The sequence below is a fragment of the Oncorhynchus kisutch genome, linkage group LG21, assembly GCF_002021735.2.
Source record: "Oncorhynchus kisutch isolate 150728-3 linkage group LG21, Okis_V2, whole genome shotgun sequence".
In the NCBI taxonomy this organism is placed as follows: domain Eukaryota; kingdom Metazoa; phylum Chordata; class Actinopteri; order Salmoniformes; family Salmonidae; genus Oncorhynchus; species Oncorhynchus kisutch.
This window is the reverse complement of record NC_034194.2, coordinates 18,181,855-18,201,270: the sequence shown is the minus strand read 5'-3', so window position 1 is coordinate 18,201,270 and position 19,416 is coordinate 18,181,855. Positions and strand designations below refer to the sequence as shown.

General features: G+C 41.5%; 2 protein-coding genes and 1 pseudogene across 2 annotated transcripts; all 3 read right to left on the bottom strand.

The window, feature by feature from the left end:
* Positions 1–1,090: 1,090 nt before the first annotated feature.
* LOC109866198 (protein unc-93 homolog A-like) lies at positions 1,091–4,633 on the bottom strand (annotated as a pseudogene).
* A 130-nt stretch (positions 4,634–4,763) lies between these two features.
* LOC109866197 (protein unc-93 homolog A-like) lies at positions 4,764–10,429 on the bottom strand. Its single transcript, XM_031800157.1, has 9 exons — positions 10,415–10,429; positions 9,795–9,941; positions 9,326–9,507; positions 6,359–6,588; positions 6,024–6,149; positions 5,698–5,909; positions 5,483–5,618; positions 5,249–5,380; positions 4,764–5,132 (listed from the first exon to the last, which is right to left on the bottom strand). The coding sequence occupies exons 1-9, from the start codon at positions 10,427–10,429 to the stop codon at positions 4,837–4,839; spliced, it is 1,476 nt and encodes a 491-aa protein (XP_031656017.1). The 3' UTR covers positions 4,764–4,836.
* LOC109866608 (protein unc-93 homolog A) lies at positions 10,343–18,576 on the bottom strand. The gene is made up of 8 exons (XM_020455361.2): positions 18,380–18,576; positions 18,075–18,256; positions 12,539–12,768; positions 12,209–12,331; positions 11,902–12,113; positions 11,638–11,773; positions 11,314–11,445; positions 10,343–11,228 (listed from the first exon to the last, which is right to left on the bottom strand). The coding sequence occupies exons 1-8, from the start codon at positions 18,467–18,469 to the stop codon at positions 10,951–10,953; spliced, it is 1,383 nt and encodes a 460-aa protein (XP_020310950.1). The 5' UTR covers positions 18,470–18,576; the 3' UTR covers positions 10,343–10,950.
* Between the last annotated feature and the right edge of the window lie 840 nt (positions 18,577–19,416).

Here is a 19,416-nt window from a genome sequence, read left to right as displayed (position 1 = left end):
CTGGGGGCCAGTGTCTGTAACATACAACTCTTTGTAATCTGTGCTAAATACCAGTCTCTGTAACATTACACTCCTTGTACTCCGTGCTGGGTACCAGCCTCTGTAACATTACACTTCTTGTACTCTGTGCTAAATACCAGTCTCTGTAACATTACACTCCTTGTACTTCGTGCTGGGTACCAGTCTTTGTAACATTACACTCCTTGTACTCCGTGCTGGGTACCAGTCTCTGTAACATTACACTCCTTGTACTCTGTGCTGGGTACCAGTCTCTGTAACATTACACTCCTTGTACTCCGTGCTGGTTACCAGTCTCTGTAACATTACACTCCTTGTACTCCGTGCTGGTTACCAGTCTCTGTAACATTACACTCCTTGTACTCTGTGCTGGGTACCAGTCTCTATAACATTACACTCCTACTCCGTGTCATGCACCAATAGGCGACAATAGCTAAACAGAGACTGGCAGGGTCAACCAACCAGGCTAGCAGGCTTCACACATGGGCTTTAGAATTCAACATATGATTAATGAACCTCGAGTACCGTCACACATCTCACTGAAATGGTCCAATATCGTATTTACATTCTACCTACCTTGATGAGAGAGCTCTTCTTTTTAAACACAGGCACCTCTCGCCCGGTCCCGAGCTTTCTTCAGTTCTGCGAGTGTTATTAAGACCTCCGCACCGCTGCCGGTCATCCGTGTTGCTAGGAGAACCCACTGCCGCGCGAAAGATAGTGTAGCCTAGTCATGTGGTTCGAGCAGGACAGGTGGAGGTCAGTTTATTTTTATGTTTAAACCATGTAAAAATAACCATGTTGACCCCGCTAGCAACATAAGGGACCGCTATACATATAACCTATACTTGACATACTAAAAATTGCATGTATATTTCTCACAGCGTACATATCTATTTACATGAGAGTTGTATTCCACATGGTCTATTTAATACAGTCAAGATTTGTCGACTTCTACTACAGTCTTGTAGTTTCTGTGGTCAGGTCAATGTTATATCCCTCTGGGGTTTGGACTTAATCCCCCCCCCCCCCCCTGTGTAGAATTTTTTTCCTCTGTTTGAATTCCACCCCATCATGGAGTACAACTGCCACAAGTAGAACTCCAGACAGGATGAAGAGCTTGATTTCCAGAGATTACGTTTCTGAGCGCATACAACACTACAAATCCAACTGACTCCCATTGTCGATAGTTAGCAAATGCTACCTCCTTCTGGTCATAAAAAAGAACTCCATAGAATGCTGAAAAATGGAAAGAAATCTTACATTTTTTGTTCCATCTGAACAGCCGGTAAAGGTTATAACATCGGTGGCTCAGTGAACTATTGACAGGTCAGTAACCTTGTCTGAAAACTGTTAGCTTCCAGAATAAATGCACAGCACATTTGTTTGGTTTTTTTAGCTCAGAGGGCTAACAGTCTTGAGGCATGTGGGTGACCTGGATTCAATACCTAGTTGGTCACACACTAAAGGTCAGGCAATCATGACTACAGGAAAAGGGTAACTCACCCTTGATTTGTGTCTGCCATACAGCATCTGCATTGCCCCAGAGAGCAGGAAACACAAATAAAACAGGCAGCTGGTCTGGGTGAGGCCTCCAGAACAACAGACCCAGGATAAGGGCTGCGTGTCACTGAAGCTGGAAGAGAGTTACACAAATACCGTAAGTAGAAGTGGATCATCAAAGTGATTGTTGATATGTTCCAATGTATCATCTGGTGTTTACATTGTCCCCCCTTACCAAATGAAATAATGCTTCTCTTCCAATGTATTGTGACAGCTTCCCAAAAAGTATAGAGAATAGGGAAGCTGTGGCACCAAAGCAAATCATTACATAGCCAACAAAACGTATCCCCAAAGCACATGTGGCATAACTCTAAAAAACATTTTTTTTTAAAGGTACATAATGTGGTCAGATACAGGGTTTTTCTGAACAAAACAAATGTCTTAGTTTTAGTGATTTTAAAATATGTTTTAATTACTATTGTCAGCGTTAAGGAATGTGTTTCAGAAATGTGCGTAGTAACTTACACTGGTGTAGTCCCCAGTAAGGAAACCCACCTACAGATCAATGTATGAGGTCAAAAGGAGGAGAAGAACTTGTCTCTTATCTCGAAGTTGTTTGAATGTGTCAAGAAAAACAGTACATAAGGGCGCTTTGTTGCCCTTATAGTCCAGTTTATGTTTGCTGTTTATGTTTATCCAGGAATGTAGCCACCAGAATAGCTGCCAGAGGATTAACACCAGCAGAATATACAGTAGATATTTCTGCTGTGATGTTTGTATAGCGCGAGAGGAGGGGATTGTTTCAGTGATTGACATATGATTGATACGGTTACAATGGGGTGAACATAAGGTATGTCCTCCTATGATGTAATGTCTGTATGTACGGTTTACATATTTACAGGGCATCTCACATAGGCAGCAGCCTGACAGAGTGTTCACAGACTTGTCATCAGGTCTGGTGGAGTTTACAATTACTGCACTAGAGCTTCCCAGTACTGGACAGTCCACAGAGCTGAGCTTCACCTTGAGTTACATTCACTGTAAGGAGAGAGAGAGACAGGTCACGTGTCTGTGAGACACAATAAGAAAGGATATGAAGCTGAATCTCTGTTACGTTCCCTGGTTTCTGTGTTGTTGTGAGTTTGTATGTATGTGTATGTATTTCAGGAAATGGCTTCCTGGATTCCCCCAAGCAGTTGATTGGTCGGCCCCAATCCAGATTGGAACTGACCCTGACCTCTCGTCAGGGGATACAGCTGTCTGCAATTACAGACTCCTTATAAAAGCCAGTGTTCCTTTGCTCAGAAAATGAGCTTCTGGGTATGCCCCACTATTGTTTGTTGCTCGCTCAGAGAGAGCTTATTGGCAAGTTCTGTGTTGGTTGTTGCTCAGGGATAGCTTATTGGCATGTTCTGTGTTGGTTGTTGCTCAGGGATAGCTTATTGACAATGTTCTGTGTTGGTGGTTGCTCAGAGATAGCTTATTGACAATGTTCTGTGTTGGTGGTTGCTCAGAGATGGCTTAGATAGCTTAGGCACCTTGGGAGTGCTTAGGCAAGAGGCATGCGGGCATACATATACCCATAGTATGTACTCTCTCTTTGCACACTAGGTAAGACCTGGGTGGACCATCCCCCTGTATTTTGGTAAGTGCACCAGCTGGTGCTAGTTAGGTAAGTTGTGGGTAGGTAAGGTAGAATACTTTTTTTTCTTTTCTTTTTTTCTTTTTTTTTTGGTTCCGTCCAGGCCCTTTTTCCCAACATTACCGTGTGAAGGAATAAATTCCCTGTTAATGGTCAAATTCTGTCTGTCATCCTTACCTGCACCTACTGTCACATACCTCTTTCACTCCACGGGGAGTTAAGCGTAACAGGATGTTGCGTTCCCCCCTCCAAGAGGCGTGCGTAACAATCTCGTTATGGGAAGTTGATCACTTATCTATTTGAACATCTTGGCCATGTTCTGTTATAATCTCCACCCGGCACTGCCAGAAGAGGACTGGCCACCCCACATAGCCTGGTTCCTCTCTAGGTTTCTTCCTAGGTTTTGGCCTTTCTAGGGAGTTTTTCCTAGCCACCGTGCTTCTACACCTGCATTGCTTGCTGTTTGGGGTTTTAGGCTGGGTTTCTGTACAGCACTTTGAGATATCAGCTGATGTACGAAGGGCTATATAAATAAATTTGATTTGATATGTCTTCCGTTTTTAGGGTAAGCCATATAACATTTATGAACACTGCACAGGTAGTTAAAATGTTTAGATATCTGATATCTTGCCCAAATATAAGGGATGACATCAGATTTCCCCATACAGAAGACAACTGGTACAAGAGGAAAAATATCCCAAAGTAGTGATTGACTACATCCTGACTTTATGTTTTGTCTTCTGCCTACAGGTTGCCTGTAGTGGTGAGATATGTACTGGCAGCAGACCACCGTGGAGATCCTCCCAAACAAATTATCACAGACTGAGATCAGGCTCGCCCTGAAAGTAAACCTCTCAGTAAGCAGCTGCTCTTTGCAAAACAAAGCTCTTTACAGTCTTTATTAGATTTAATTGACATACTGTATGCCTGGGCTCACTGAGGGCAAGATCATCATCATACCATTCTGGAAAGAAGCTTCCAACTGTGTAGATCACATAGCTGCAACAATAGTCCATTTGCAGCCCAGGGATCGTATAAGGCTTGGTGTGAGAAACCTAGAGGACAGGATAATGCATGAATAGGCTATGCTGACTGATGCAACTCCCATTCCCTCCTTAGAGTTCAAACTATTCTGAAAAATATAACATTTGGGATTTACTAACAGAATATATGTACTTTAAATGCAATCCTATGAATAAAAAAAACAACCTATTTAGTATAGGTTTGTCTCAGTAGTTCCAGATGTACTACTGACTGACCACCTTCAAAGACTCTGACATATGATATAATTGATTATGGGATATTTACCTGCAGGCTCTAGAGACTTCCAGTTGTTGTGAACATCAGCAGTAATCCACAAGAAACACATTTTTCATATTTCTGCCCATTTTCCTCAAACGGTGGCTCAGTTAATGATAAAAACACTAGGAATCTATGAAATCCTCTATATCCAGACACATTTGCAGACATTTGAAGATTGATCCTTTGGACTGGAACAGACATATACTTAAATATCTTCTCAGTAATAAATCATGGATTTAATGAGTTACCTCAGTACAGTAAGTTCCTTATTAAACTTCATGGATGTTATGAATGGGGTTTCACATTTTTATTGTAAAAAGAATCTCACACATGCTGATAGCCATAGTGTGGCTAAGTACATTTGACAATGTTTACAACACTTTATCAGATTCTGTATCAGTATCCTCATTGAGTTCTGTGCTCTTTATCTCCAGTTTCGTATCGATAGTGTTGTCCTCACTTGGTGTAGGGCTAATGTATTCACCATATTCCACTGAAAAACAAAGTGTCACTGAGAGCAGAAGAACTCCCATAAGGATGTATAGCTTGGTATTCACACAGAGAAACCGGCTACAAGCAAATGCTATTACATATCCCACAGCCTCCCATAGGCGATAGTTGGCAAATGCTGCCTCCTTCTGGCCATGGAAGAGAACACCATAGAGTGCTGAAAAATATATAAAGAGAATTTAATCAAGCTCAAATAATTCATTGTGCTTTGCTTGTAAATGTATTATGTTTCTATGGAAGGATCTGAATGCAAAAATATAGTAACTAATTCACCATTGGTTTGTGTCTGCCACACAGCGTCTGCCAGGCCCCAGAGGGCAGGAAACACAAAGAACACTGGCAGCTGGTCTGGGTGAGGCCTCCAGAACAACAGACCCAGGATACAGGTAAACTGGGTGGTTGTGGCTGCCAGAGGAAAATTACAGTATTTATATGGCCAGTGATGAGTCTTATAGTATTGATATTGTTCGAGAGAGCTCTCACTAAAATATATAGCTTGAGTCTTACCCAAAGCGAAAAGAGCTACCCGTCCAGAATATTGTGACAGACGCCCAAATGCGTAGGAAAACAGGGAACTTGTGGCACCAAAGCAAATCATCACATATCCAACAAAATGTAGTCCCAAAGCGCAGGTCACATATTCCTACGAGAAGTCAACAGAATCACTTAGGTACCCTACAGTATCTATAAGGAATATCGGATTGTTATTAGACATACTGTACCTTGGTGTACTCCCCATTGAGAAAACCCAACTCCAGACCAATGTAGGCAGTGACTGGGATCAAAAACACCTGACGCCTATCATTTAGCTGTTTAAACGTGGCCAAGAAAGTGCTGCAGAATGGCTCCTTGTTGCTTCTAAACTCCAGTGTCATATCTCGGTCAATGTTATCCAGAAACACAGCCACTAAGAGCATGGCCAGCACACCTACACCTGCAAAAACCAAGACACAACTTGATTAAAACTGCATTATGAAACATTGTATGTTGCCTTGGCTATCGTAAGTTGTTTAGCTGATGTACTGCTGTCATTGGGAAGTAGGCTCACCAACATAGCAGCCCATCAGAGTGTGCACTAATCTCTCCGGTGGTCTGGTGGAATTGCTTGGGGCCTCGCTGATGTTGCCACAGCTACCCACTCCACAGAACTGTAGATCACTCTCACTGATGTTGACTGGAGAGAAATACAGTAGTAAACACAATGAAACACAATTTCTAGGCACAACTCATTGACACAGCATTTCAATGCAACATAGAATGTGTGAGTCAATAGTGTAAATGAGTCAATATTGTGAATTACACACAAGATGTAGCTTTGTAGATAAGGTATGCCATGCCACGTTTTGCCTCTTTACAGTGGAAATCCATTATTGTCACACTGACCTGAGGTTGAGTCTTGCCCAAAGACAATGGAGGACATTAGATTTCCCCAGACTGCTGAAGACTGGTACAGCAGAAACAAGATCCCGAAGTACTGGTTTATCACATCTTGGTTCTTCTTTTTGTCCTTCTCTGCTTGTTTTCTACCATTTATGGTAAGATAGGTGCTTGTAGCTGACCATAAAGGAGATTCCCCAAATCCAAGGATTATTGAAGTAGGGAGCAGGGTTTCCCTAAGAGAGACAAGGCAGCACAGTATAATACAGTACAGTGAGCAATCAGTACACTAGATAGAGGGGTTGTGTGTCCTATTGGGGTGCATGGGAATTTCAGTTTAGGGTCACGCAATGGACACTAAGGCATTTCAGATGAACCTTTACATGATTTCCTATGTTAGTGATATTTATTTGTAAGTACAGTACCAGTTAAAAGTTTGGACACACCTACTCATTCAAGGGTTTTTCTTTATTTTTACTATTTTCTACATTGTAGAATAATAGTGAATACTTAAAAACTATGAAATAACACACATGGAATCATGTAGTAACCAAAAATGTGATAAACAAATCAAAATGTATTTTAGATTCTTCAAAGTAGCCACCCTTTGCCTTGACAGCTGTTGGCATTCTCTCAACCAGCTTTGTGAGATAGTCACCTGGAATCCATTTCAATTAACAAGTGTGCCTTGTTAATTTGTGAAATGTATTTCCTTAATGCGTTTGAGTCAATCAGTTGTGTTATAACAAGGTAGGGGTGGTATACAGAAGATAGCCCTATTTGGTAAAAGACCAAGTCCATATTATGGCAAAAACAGCTCAAATAAGCAAAGAGAAACAACAGTTCATCATTACTTTAGGACATGAAGGCCAGTCAATCCAGAAAATGTCAAGAAGTTTGAAAGTTTCTTCAAGTGCAGATGCAAAAACCATCCAGCGCTATGATGAAACTGGCTCTCATGAGGACCTCCACAGGAAAGGAAGACCCAGAATTACCTCTGCTGCAGAGGATAAGTTCATTAGATTTACCAGCCTCAGAAATTGCAGCCCAAATAAAGGCTTCACAGAATTCAAGTCACAGACACATCTCAATAACAACTGTTCAGAGGAGACTGTGAATCAGGCTTTTATGGTCGAATTGTTGCAAAGAAACCACTAGTAAAGGACCCCAATAATAAGAGACTTGCTTGGGCCAAGAAACAAAAGCAATGGACATTAGACCGGTGGAAATCTGTTGTTTGGTCTGATGAGTCCAAATTTGAGATTTTTGGTTCCAACCGGTGTGTCTTTGTGAGGCACAGTAGGTGAACGGATGATCTCCGCATGTGTGATTCCCACCTTGATGCATGGAGGAGAAGGTGTAATGGTGTGGGGGTGCTCTCCTGGTGACACTGTCTGTGATTTATTTAGAATTCAAGGCACACTGAACCAGCATGGCTACCACAGCGATACACCATCCCATCTGGTTTGTGCTTAGTGGGACTATCATTTGTTTTTCAACAGGACAATGACCCAACACACCTCCAGGCTGTGTAAGGGCTATTTGACCAAGAAGGAGAGTGATGGAGTGCTGTATCAGATGACTGGCCTACACAATCACCTGACCTCAACCCAATTGAGATGGTTTGGGATGAGTTGGACCGCAAAGTGAAGGAAAAGCACCCAACAAGTGCTCAGCATAGGAGGCAGCTCCTTCAAGACTGTTGGAAAAGCATTCCAGATGAAGCTGCTTGAGAGAATGCCAAGAGTGTGCAAAGCTGTCAACCACGCAAAGGGTGGCTACTTTGAAGAATCTCAAATATATTTTGATTTGTTTAACACTTTTTGCTTACTACATGATTCCATATGTGTTTTATATTTTTGATGTATTCACTTTTATTCTACAATGTAGAAAATAGTAAAAATAAAGAAAAACCTTTGAATGAGTAGGTGTTCTAAAACTTTTGACAATGTACTATATGTTTTGTCTGTCACGGCCTTCGAAAGAAGTAGACCAAAGCGCAGCGTTGTGAGCGTACATATTCCTCTTTATTAGGATGACGCCGACAAAAACAATAAACCATACAAAAACAACCGTGAAGCTTAAGGGCTAAGTGCCACAATCAAAGTTAACTTCCCACACAGAAAGGAGGGAAAAGGGCCTCCCGGGTGGCACAGTGGTCTAAGGCACTGCTTCGCAGTGCATCGCAGAGTCTCTGGTGGCACAGCTAGCACTGCGATGCAGTGCCTTAGACCACTGTGCCACCAGAGACTCTGGGTTCACGCCCAGGCTCTGTCGCAGTCGGCCGCGACTGGGAGGTCCGTGAGGCGACACACAATTGGCATAGCGTTGTCCGGGTTAGGGGGGGCTTGGCCGGTAGGGATACCCTTGCCTCATCGCGCACTGGCAACTCCTGTGGCGGGCCAGCAAGCTAGCGACTCCTGTGGCGGGCCAGCACTTCCGGGTTGGATGCGCTCTGTGTTAAGAAGCAGTGCGGCTTGGTTGGGTTGTGTTTCGGAGGACGCGTGGCTTTCGACCTTCATCTCTCCCTAGCCCGTACGGGAGTTGTAGCGATGAGACAAGATAGTGACTACAAACAATTGGGGAGAAAAGGGGGTAAAATTCAAAAAATAAATAAATATTAAAATGTAAAAACATTTTAAAAAGGAGGGAATGGTTCGGGTATGGTTCTCAATCAGGGACAGCACACCCTGACCAAACCAAATAGAGGGTTAGGGCGTGACATTGTCAGTAACCATTTCTCTGTTTAATAAATCTCAGCACTGTCTTTCTAAAGATGACTGCTGAGCTCAGTTGTGTTGTGTTGTGTTGTCATGTAACTCTAGTAACATATCTTGTTATCAGGTTTTATTACAAGCCAAGAGCCTATAATTTTGTAACAAGCTAGGAATGTGTAGGTGTGGACATTTTGTCACAAAGCAAAGCCACGTCATACATAACATAGTATTACATATCTTTCAGTAATAGCTTTACCATCCTGGATAGAAGTTTCCAACTGTGTACACAACATTGCATCCCATCGCAGCAACAATGGTCCACTTGCAGCCCAGGTATTTTATAACCAAGGGGGCAACAAACATGGAGGACAGAATGATGGAGGCAAACTGCACACTTGCTGAGGCCACACCTACTCCTTCTTCAGTGTTCAAACTGCTCTGTAACGTAGTAGTAAAATACAAGGAACAAAGTCTATTCAGACAGCTTTTATGAACAACAGTCCTGGAAACCCCAGTAATAGTTCTGGCATTGACTGGGATAGACCTATTTGTTTAAACGTCTAAAGCTTTACGATGCATTTGAAGACCTTGTCTACATAAGTGAATGTCATAAGCAAGAACAAATGAGAGATTCCAACCATTACTAATAAAATAACAGATGTTGCTCAAATAATGATCTGGTTTAGCGTATATGCATGCCTCAGTGTAATTCTACCAATACTTACCTGTAGATTCAGAAGGCTTCCAGTCGCAGTAAACAACAGCAAGAATCCAAAGGACACAACCAGGACATTTTTCATACTTCGGCCCACTTTCTCTGTGGTTATGCTTGTCGAGTCAGGGGGAAAATACAGCAGTTCATGGTGTGCAATCTAATATAAGCTCAGAGTTGCTACACTTTGGCCCCGAAGTACGTCAATTAGTCATTTATGAACTTAATTGTTCTGTAATGCGCAACTAATTGAATCGTGTAGTTGATGCAATGTTTTAATTGGGTGGTTTTGTAAAACCACTTTTAAATCAGCTCTATGCCCTAATAAAGCAATGTGGTAAGTCAGACATACGATTAAAATGAGTGCCTTGTCACAGTTTGATGTTCCAAGTGGGGCTTTCATTGGAGTTGTATTAAAAAAATACCCCTACAATGAATACAGTGATAAATACAGGAGCATGTATCACTGTAAAAATAGCAGTAGTGAGAGATTCGAGAAATAATTGTACATTCATTCCCTTTTTGTATTTCCAGACACCATTATAAGCAAAGCACACCATAAGTCTTTCACTGAAAGGTAAATCAGTTGTTTTTATTCAACATTTGCTTGTGGTTGAAGAAGCACAGAGCCACCCTGAGTAGCCTCATCGTAAGCCAAAAACAATTATGTAAGAGGAAGTAGTTTCATTATTAGTGATGACCCTGCTGTGCTCTACCACTCGTATTGTTGGCACAAAGACTTGGGACTACAGAACAATTTGTTATTAAATAGTTTTAACTCCATGGTAGATTAAAGTTTGATCTGCTTTATTAGTGACTCAGTACTGTATTCCACTCTCAGTTACAGTTTAGCATAACACAATGTATTTGAATTCAACATAGCAGCCATGACCTAAAAATAACATTAAAATGTTGACGTTTAAATCTGAATTGTACAGGAATTCTGCATAAAAAGTGCAACCAGAGAAAATGAATACACATAATTCAGGGTCAAGATGGTGTGAGAATAATACATTTTATAGAGATTCACAAAACCTCTCATTTTGTCACACTAGAAAAGTCTCCCATTGGGGTTGGCAATGACAGTGGCAGAATGGTGATCTCCAGATCTCTCTCACTGGGTGTCATTCCCTTATGTACATACTGTACATAACAAATCCACGTCTTGTCTACAAGCTGGTCTGATTGAGGATGTGATTTTCCTTTGAGAAGTCTGTGTTGTATACTCCCTCCTCCACTGGAAGAGTAGGATTCTTGCGTTCTTGGTACTCCACCCACAAATAGGTTACCATGGAGAGGATCAGAACTCCCAGGAGGATGTAGAGCTTGATTTCCAAACAGATGAAGGTACTGTAGGCGAAGGCTATAACGAATCCCAGTGATTCCCACATACGGTAGTTAGCGAATGCTGCCTCTTTTTGTCTGGGGAAGAGAACCCCGTACAGTGCTGCAGACAAGAACAAAACCCTTGTTACCTCAGTCCTGGACTAAATGTACCTAACATGTAATACATAAATGATAGCTCAACTCACAGTTGGTTTGTGTCTGCCACACAGCATCTGCCAGGCCCCAGAGGGCAGGGAACACAAAGAACACTGGCAGCTGGTCTGGGTGAGGCTTCCAGAACAACAGAGCCAGGATACAGGAAAAGTTGGTCACCGCAGCTGTAAGAGAGGTGAGTAGTGAGTGAATCTGACTTTACATATGTGTTCTGCAGATGTAGGATCGAAATTATAATCCACATGTCCTGTTGCTGCAGGATTATGTTCCTGCTGTAGCAAACTGGCAGACAAAATAAGATCCACATCTGTGTACCAATGAAAATGTTAATGTCTCTATTGGAAAGCTCTTCTTACCCAAGCAAAACAGTGGGGCTCTTCCAGTGTATTCTGCCAACCTCCCAAACATAAAGGAACATAACGAATTTGCGGCTCCAAAACATATCATCGCATAGCCAACAAAATGGATTCCTAATGCACAGGTCACATAGTTCTGCAATGGAAACACACCACAGGAAGGTCACACGCATTACTCTTAGCCACTCTTACGTTGATTAAGAATTCTTCCATGTTGGATTCCTAGCGGCAGAGTATGAACCATATGTCTTGTCGTCACCTCACCTTTGTGTATTCACCAGAGAGGAAACTCTGCTCAAAGCCACTGTACATGGTCAAAGGGATGAGAATGACGAGTCTCTTGTCCTTCAGGAGTGTAAACGTGGCCAGGAAGGTGCTCCAGAATGGTTCCCTCTTTTCCCTGAACTCCCGGGCCTGATCTCTGTCTATGTTATCCAGAAATACTGCCACTATGATCATGGCCAGCACACCCACCCCTGAAACACAACAGTTACACACACTGAACATAGTCGCAGCAGAACATTTCACTAGCATCAACCTACAACACTGAGAAACAATAATACATTCTTACCAATATAGCAGCCGACTAGCGTCCAAACCAATTGTTGTGCTGGTTTTTTGGTCGTGGAGTTTGAATTGATATCAGCACACACACCTGCACCACAATATTGTAGATCTTCCATGGTGATGTTAGCTAGGAGGACATAAAGATATTATGACAGATGGTACCATAGAGGATGGTCGGGCAAGAACAAGTGTCATAAATGTAGACTACACATGATTGACTTTAGCCTACAGTTAGCCTTTAACTTATAAATGTTACTGCTTTCACAAACAAGTTGCATTTGTTCTTGTTGCGCATGTGTACGTAAGTGTGTGTATGTGTGCACTTCCTTCTTACTTCCATTTGTATCTGAACCGAATATCAACGACGACATGAGGTTTCCCCATACAGCCGAAGACTGGAATATCAGGAAGAATATGCCAAAGTACTTATTGATAACATCCGCTGCCGCCTTGTTTTCGTTAGGGGCCTGCAGGTTGCCGCTGATGGTGAGAAGGGTACACTTGGCAGACCAGAGTGGAGACCCTCCCATACCCAGGATCACAGAGGTGGGGATCAGAGTATACCTGGACGAGGACAGATTGATATGGTTAGCATCAGACTGTTTGTAAGCTTAAGTCTCTACTGACAGGCCAGGCCAGGAAGCATAGCAGACCAGGATAGGATTCATACAATGTGTGTAAACAATTTTGCCAATGGACACCACTCTCATATGATTTGTTTTATTAACTTGCATTTAAATAATAATCCCAACTCTACTTGGTAATAACAAGTTAATACACAGTCACATTCACCCTCACTCACACACACATTACTGACGCCACACACTTATACCCACATGCACACACACCCTCACTCCTACGCTGCTTCTAAAATCGATATATTACGACCATTATGCTGCTGTTCATTGATTATTCATTGTCATTACTCATTACCATTAGTATCTATCTATTTATCTTGCTACTGGTCACTATAACTCCCGTTTACATGTATATATTACCATTAGTATACTACCATAAGTATATAAATACTGAACAAAAATATAAACGCAACATGTAAAGTGTTAGTCCTATGTTTAATGAGTTGAAATAAAAGATTCCATTTGAAATTCATAGATTAGGGCCTAATTTATTTATTTCAATTGACTGATTTGCTTATATGAACTGTAACTCAGTAAAAATCATTGGAAATGTTGCTTTTAAGTTTTTGCTCAGTACTAAGAGAAAATTGTAAAACAGCTTCTATCTTAAGGCCATCAGACTGTTAAATAACCGGCCTCCACCCATTACCCTGCCCATAACATAGTCAATGTCACTAGCCAGCTACCACCCAGTTACTCATCCCTGCATCTTAGAGGCTGCTGCCCTATGTACATACAGTTGAAGTCGGAAGTTTACATACACTTAGGTTGGAGTCATTAAAAATTGTTTTTAAACCACTCCACAAATTTCTTGTTAGCAAACTATAGTTCTGGCAAGTCGGTTAGGACATGACACAAGTAATTTTTCCAACAATTGTTTACAGACAGATTATTTCACATATAATTCACTGTATCACAATTCCAGTGGGTCAGCAGTTTACATACACTAAGTTGACTGTGACTTTAAATAGCTTGGAAAATTCCAGAAAATGATGTCATGGCTTTAGAAGCTTCTGATAGGCTAATTGATATCATTTGAGTCAATTGGAGGTGTACCTGTGGATGTATTTCAAGGCCTACCTTCAAACTCAGTGCCTCATGGGAAAATCAAAATAAATCAGCCAAGAAAATGGTAGACCTCCACAAGTATGGTTCATCCTTGGGAGCAATTTCCAAATGCCTGAAGGTACCACGTTCATCTGTACAGATAATAGTACACAAGAATGAACACCATGGGACTATGTAGCCGGTATACCTCTCAGGAGGGAGACGCGTTCTGTCTCCTAGAGATGAACGTACTTTGGTGTAAAAAGTGCAAATCACCACTATAGATGCTGGAGGAAACCGGTACAAAGTATCTATATCCACAGTAAAACGAGGCCTAAATCGACATAACCTGAAAGAACGCTCAGCAAGGAAGAAGCCACTGCCCCAAAACCGCCATATAAAAGCCAGACTACGTTTTGCAACTGCACATGGGGACAAAGATCATACTTTTTGGAGAAATGTCCTCTGGTCTGATGAAAATAGTTATGTTTGGCCATAATGACCATTGTTATGTTTGGAGGAAAAAGGGGGAGGCTTGCAAGCCGAAGAACACCATCCCAACCATGAAGCACGGGGGTGGCAGCATCATGTTGTGGGGGTGCTTTGCTGCAGGAGGGACTGGTGCACTTCACAAAATAGATGGCATCATGAGGATGGAAAATTATGTGGATGAAAAATTGTGGATATATATATTGAACTAACATCTCAAGACATCAGTCAGGAAGTTAAAGCTTGGTCGCAAATGGGTCTTCCAAATGGACAATGACCCCAAGCATACTTCCAAAGTTATGGCTTAAGGACAACAAAGTCAAGGTATTGGAGTGGCCATCCCAAAGCCCTGACCTCAATCCCATAGAACATTTGTGGGAAGAACTGAAAAATTGTGTGCGAGCAAGGAGGCCTACAAACCTGACTCAGTTACACCAGCTCTGTCAGGAGGAATAGGCAAAAATTCACCCAATTTATTGTGGGAAGCTTGTGGAAGGCTGGGGAAAAAAAGAAGCTGAAATAAATCATTCTCTCTACTATTATTCTGACATTTCACATTCTTAAAATATAGTGGTGATCCTAACTGACCTAAAACAGGGAATTTTTATGAGGATTAAATGTCAGGAATTGTGAAACTGAGTTTTTAAATGTATTTGGCTAAGGTGTATGTAAACGTCCGACTTCAACTGTAGACATGGAACACTGGTCACTTTAATAATGTTTACATACTGTTCCACTTCATATGTGTATATACTGTATTCTAGTCAAGGCCATCCTATTTAACTATTGCTGTACATATACTATTATATCCACCTATTCTTCAGTTATACTACATATTCTATCCACATACTGTCAATGTCTATACAAACCATCACATATATATTGTATATACATATACAGTATATCACAAAGGTGAGTACACCCCTCACATTTTTGTAAATATTTAGGGGCCCAATTTGGACATTTTCACTAAGGGGTGTACTCACTTTTGTTGCCCGCGGTTTAGACATTAATGGCTGTGTGTTGCGTTATTTTGAGGGGACAGCAAATGTACACTGTTATACAAGCTGTACACTCACTACTTTACATTGTAGCAACGTGTCATTTCTTCAGTGTTGTCACATGAAAAGATGTACTCAAATATGGGTGTACTCACTTTTGTGATATATTGATACTCCGAACTAGTACTAATATTTCCATATTTCTTCATTCCATTATTTAACTTTTAGATTTGTGTGTGTTGTCTATTGTTAGATATTACTGCACTGTTGGAGCTAGGAACACCATAATTTCACTACATCCACAATAACATCTGCTAAGCATGTGTATGCGACCAATAACACTTGATTTGATATTCCTGCTACCAGTCACTTTTCAGCTCTGTTTACATGTACACTGAGTGTATAAAACATAAGGAACACTTTCCTAATATTGAGTTACACCCCCTTTTGCCCTCATAAAAGCCTCAACTCGTCAGGGCATGGACTCTACAAGGTATTGAAAGCGTTCCACAGGGATGCTGGCCCATGATGACTCCAATGCTTCCCACAGTTGTCAAGTTTGCTGGATGTCCTTTGGGTGGTGGACCATTCTTGATATACACAGGAAACTGTTGAGCATGAAAAACCCAGCAGCGTTGCAGTTCTTGACACACTCAAACCGGTGCAACTGGCACCTACTACCATACCCCGTTCAAAGGTACTTAAATCTTTTGTCTTGCCCATTCACCCTCTGAATGGCACACATACACTATCTTTGTCTCAATTGTCTCACGGGTGGTTAAATAAGGATTTTTAAGTCTCCTCCCCTTCATCTACACCAGGTATTCCCAAACTGGGGTACAGGGTAACATCCAATCACATTAACCGTTACTCTCTTGCGGGAATTCCACTAACGGTCCATAGGTAGCCAAATGTAGCTGCTGCTCATGTTGGTATCTGTACTGATGGCGCAAAAGCCATGACAGGGAGACATAGTGGAATGGTAACGCACGTGCAAGCAGTTGCTCCCGACGCCACTTGGGTACACTGCCACTTGGGTACACTGCCACTTGGGTACACTGCCAGATTTCTGGTTTGGGCTGCGCTCAAAGTATCCTGCCTTGGCAAATCACGCTGTTAAGACACTGTTACTCTTTGCAACCACGTACCTATGTGAGAGTGGATTCTCGGCGCTCACTAGCATGAAAACTACATACAGGCGTGTGTGTGGAGAATTTTTTTAAGACTGAGACTCTCCAATACAACCCAACATTGCAGAGTTATGTGCAAGCACACCCTTCTCATTAACCTGTGGTGAGTTATTCACACCCTTCTCATTAACCTGTGGTGAGTTATTCACACCCTTCTCATTAACCTGTGGTGAATTATTCACACCCTTATCATTAACCTGTGGTGAGTTATTCACACCCTTATCATTAACCTGTGGTGAGTTATTCACACCCTTCTCATTAACCTGTGGTGAGTTATTCACACCCTTATCATTAACCTGTGGTGAGTTATTCACACCCTTATCATTAACCTGTGGTGAGTTATTCACACCCTTATCATTAACCTGTGGTGAGTTATTCACACCCTTCTCATTAACCTGTGGTGAGTTATTCACACCCTTCTCATTAACCTGTGGTGAGTTATTCACACCCTTATCATTAACCTGTGGTGAGTTATTCACACCCTTCTCATTAACCTGTGGTGAGTTATTCACACCCTTATCATTAACCTGTGGTGAGTTATTCACACCCTTATCATTAACCTGTGGTGAGTTATTCACACCCTTCTCATTAACCTGTGGTGAGTTATTCACATCCTTCTCATTAACCTGTGGTGAGTTATTCACACCCTTCTCATTAACCTGTGGTGAGTTATTCACACCCTTCTCATTAACCTGTGGTGAGTTATTCACATCCTTCTCATTAACCTGTGGTGAATTATTCACAATTTTCGATGAACAAATAAAGTTTTATATGTAAGATGGCTAAATAAAGAGCAAAATGATTGATTATTATTATATTATTATTTGTGCCTTGGTCCTATAAGAGCTCTTTGTCACTTCCCACGAGCCGAGTTGTGACGACAACCTCACACTCATTCTTATGTTTAATAAATGTATCGTATAGTGTGTGTGTGGCAGGCTTACAATGATAGCAAAAAACAACATTTGAGAGTGCGCTGACCCTGCTGCTAGAGGGGGTACGCAGCTGGAGGTTGAATGTTTAAAGGGGTATGGGACTATAGTAAGATTGGGAACCACTGATCGACACTGATTGAAGTGGATTTAACAAGTGACATCAATAAGGAATCATAGATTTCACCTGGATTCACCTGGTAAGTCCTAATGTTTTGTACACTCAGTGTATATCTTACTACCAGTCACTTTTTCTGTATAAACGTACCCCTGCATATTGAATAAGGTACTGGCACAGTACTTCAAATTATATTGTACTTCTTGTGTGTTTTTAATTAAATTTTCTACCTCTTATTATTATTATTATAAGCGTATTGTTGGGAAAGAGCTCTCAAGTAAGAATTTCACTATACTGTTTTACACCTGCTGTACCCCTGTGCAAGAGGCTAATAAACTTTTAAACGTGAAACCAACTTTACTCTTTGGGGTACTAGGGAGGTACATGCTTCAATCATGAAGAAAGAAAGCTGTAACAGTAAAGGTCTGAAGAGGATTTAGACAGTTTTGCGTTACCATCCTGGATAGAGGTTTCCAATTGAATAGGTCACATAGCAGCCCATGCCGGCAACAATAGTCCATTTGCAGCCCAGGTTTTTGATGAGAATGGGTGGCAGGAACATGGAGGAGAGGATGATGGAGGCATAGATAACACTGAGAGATGTCACCCCCATCCCGTCCTCTGCATTCAGACTGCTCTGTAACACAGGAAAGAGATGGTGCCATCAATTTTCCAGAGCCAGATGTTCAAGTGTTGAATTTCATTGAAGCAATTCGATAGGACCAATCATCCAAGATCTATAGTATGTTGAGTTTCCTACCTGTAAACTCTGAAGTCCTCCGTATGCTGTGAACAGAGATAAAAATCCAATGGATACAACCAGAACATTTTTCATATTTCGGTCTATCATGTCTGAAACTTGGAAAACCTTAGGGTTTAGGCTCTAAGTATACTCCAGATTACCGCTTCACCAAATGGTTGTCAGGGATTGTCAAGGCAAGGTGTCATGCTAACCACTGTGGCTGATATAGTTAAGCCGGCTGAGTAAAGGACAAAGTTCATCCCAGTCTATAAAATGTTTGATATGTGGAGTGCTTTGATGACGAGCTCTTATCAATAGGCATTCTTATCAATCATTAAAGGACATTATGGGACGTTTCCTTAGTTCCTCTCTATTTTCACTATTTCCTTCACCACTTTATCAGTATCAGTAGTTTAGACCTGTTGGATCAGATATGGCAGACATTAGTAAAGCTAATGACCGCTGACTCTTTGTCCTAGCATATTAGCAACTGTGTTTTATTGGTAACAGGTTTGGGGTCAGTTGAAAATTGAACTTCAATGTTTCAATTTAAATCCCAATGTTTGTGATTGAGCCCAACTCCTGGATTTAGGGAGCCCATTATATCTTAATTCATCATTTGTCAACATGTTTTGTTTACTTTGTTCTGTTTCACTCTCAAGCACCCAGTTTAGTTCAGCTGTGTGTGAGGAATGCATTCCACTCAGAAGAGCACCCAGTTTAGTTCAGCTGTGTGTGAGGAATGCATTCCACTCAGAAGAGATACCAGGGTGCAAAGGTTTACTGCCTGTTATGAGAGAGGCTTTTTATGGTAAATGACACAGACATTGAATCCTCTTCCTTATAGTTTTTATAGCACGGAATCAAAAGTGTTCTACCTGGAACCAAAAAGGGTTCTTCAAAGGGTTCTCCTATGGGGACAGTTATTCTATGGATAACCCTTTTAGGTTCTACATAGCACGTTTTTTTTCTAAGAGTGTAGATTCAGCTGCGGGCCGATTATTTCTTGAGCTGATGGTCGGGTGGCCAGGACATAATTACAAATCATTTGTAGA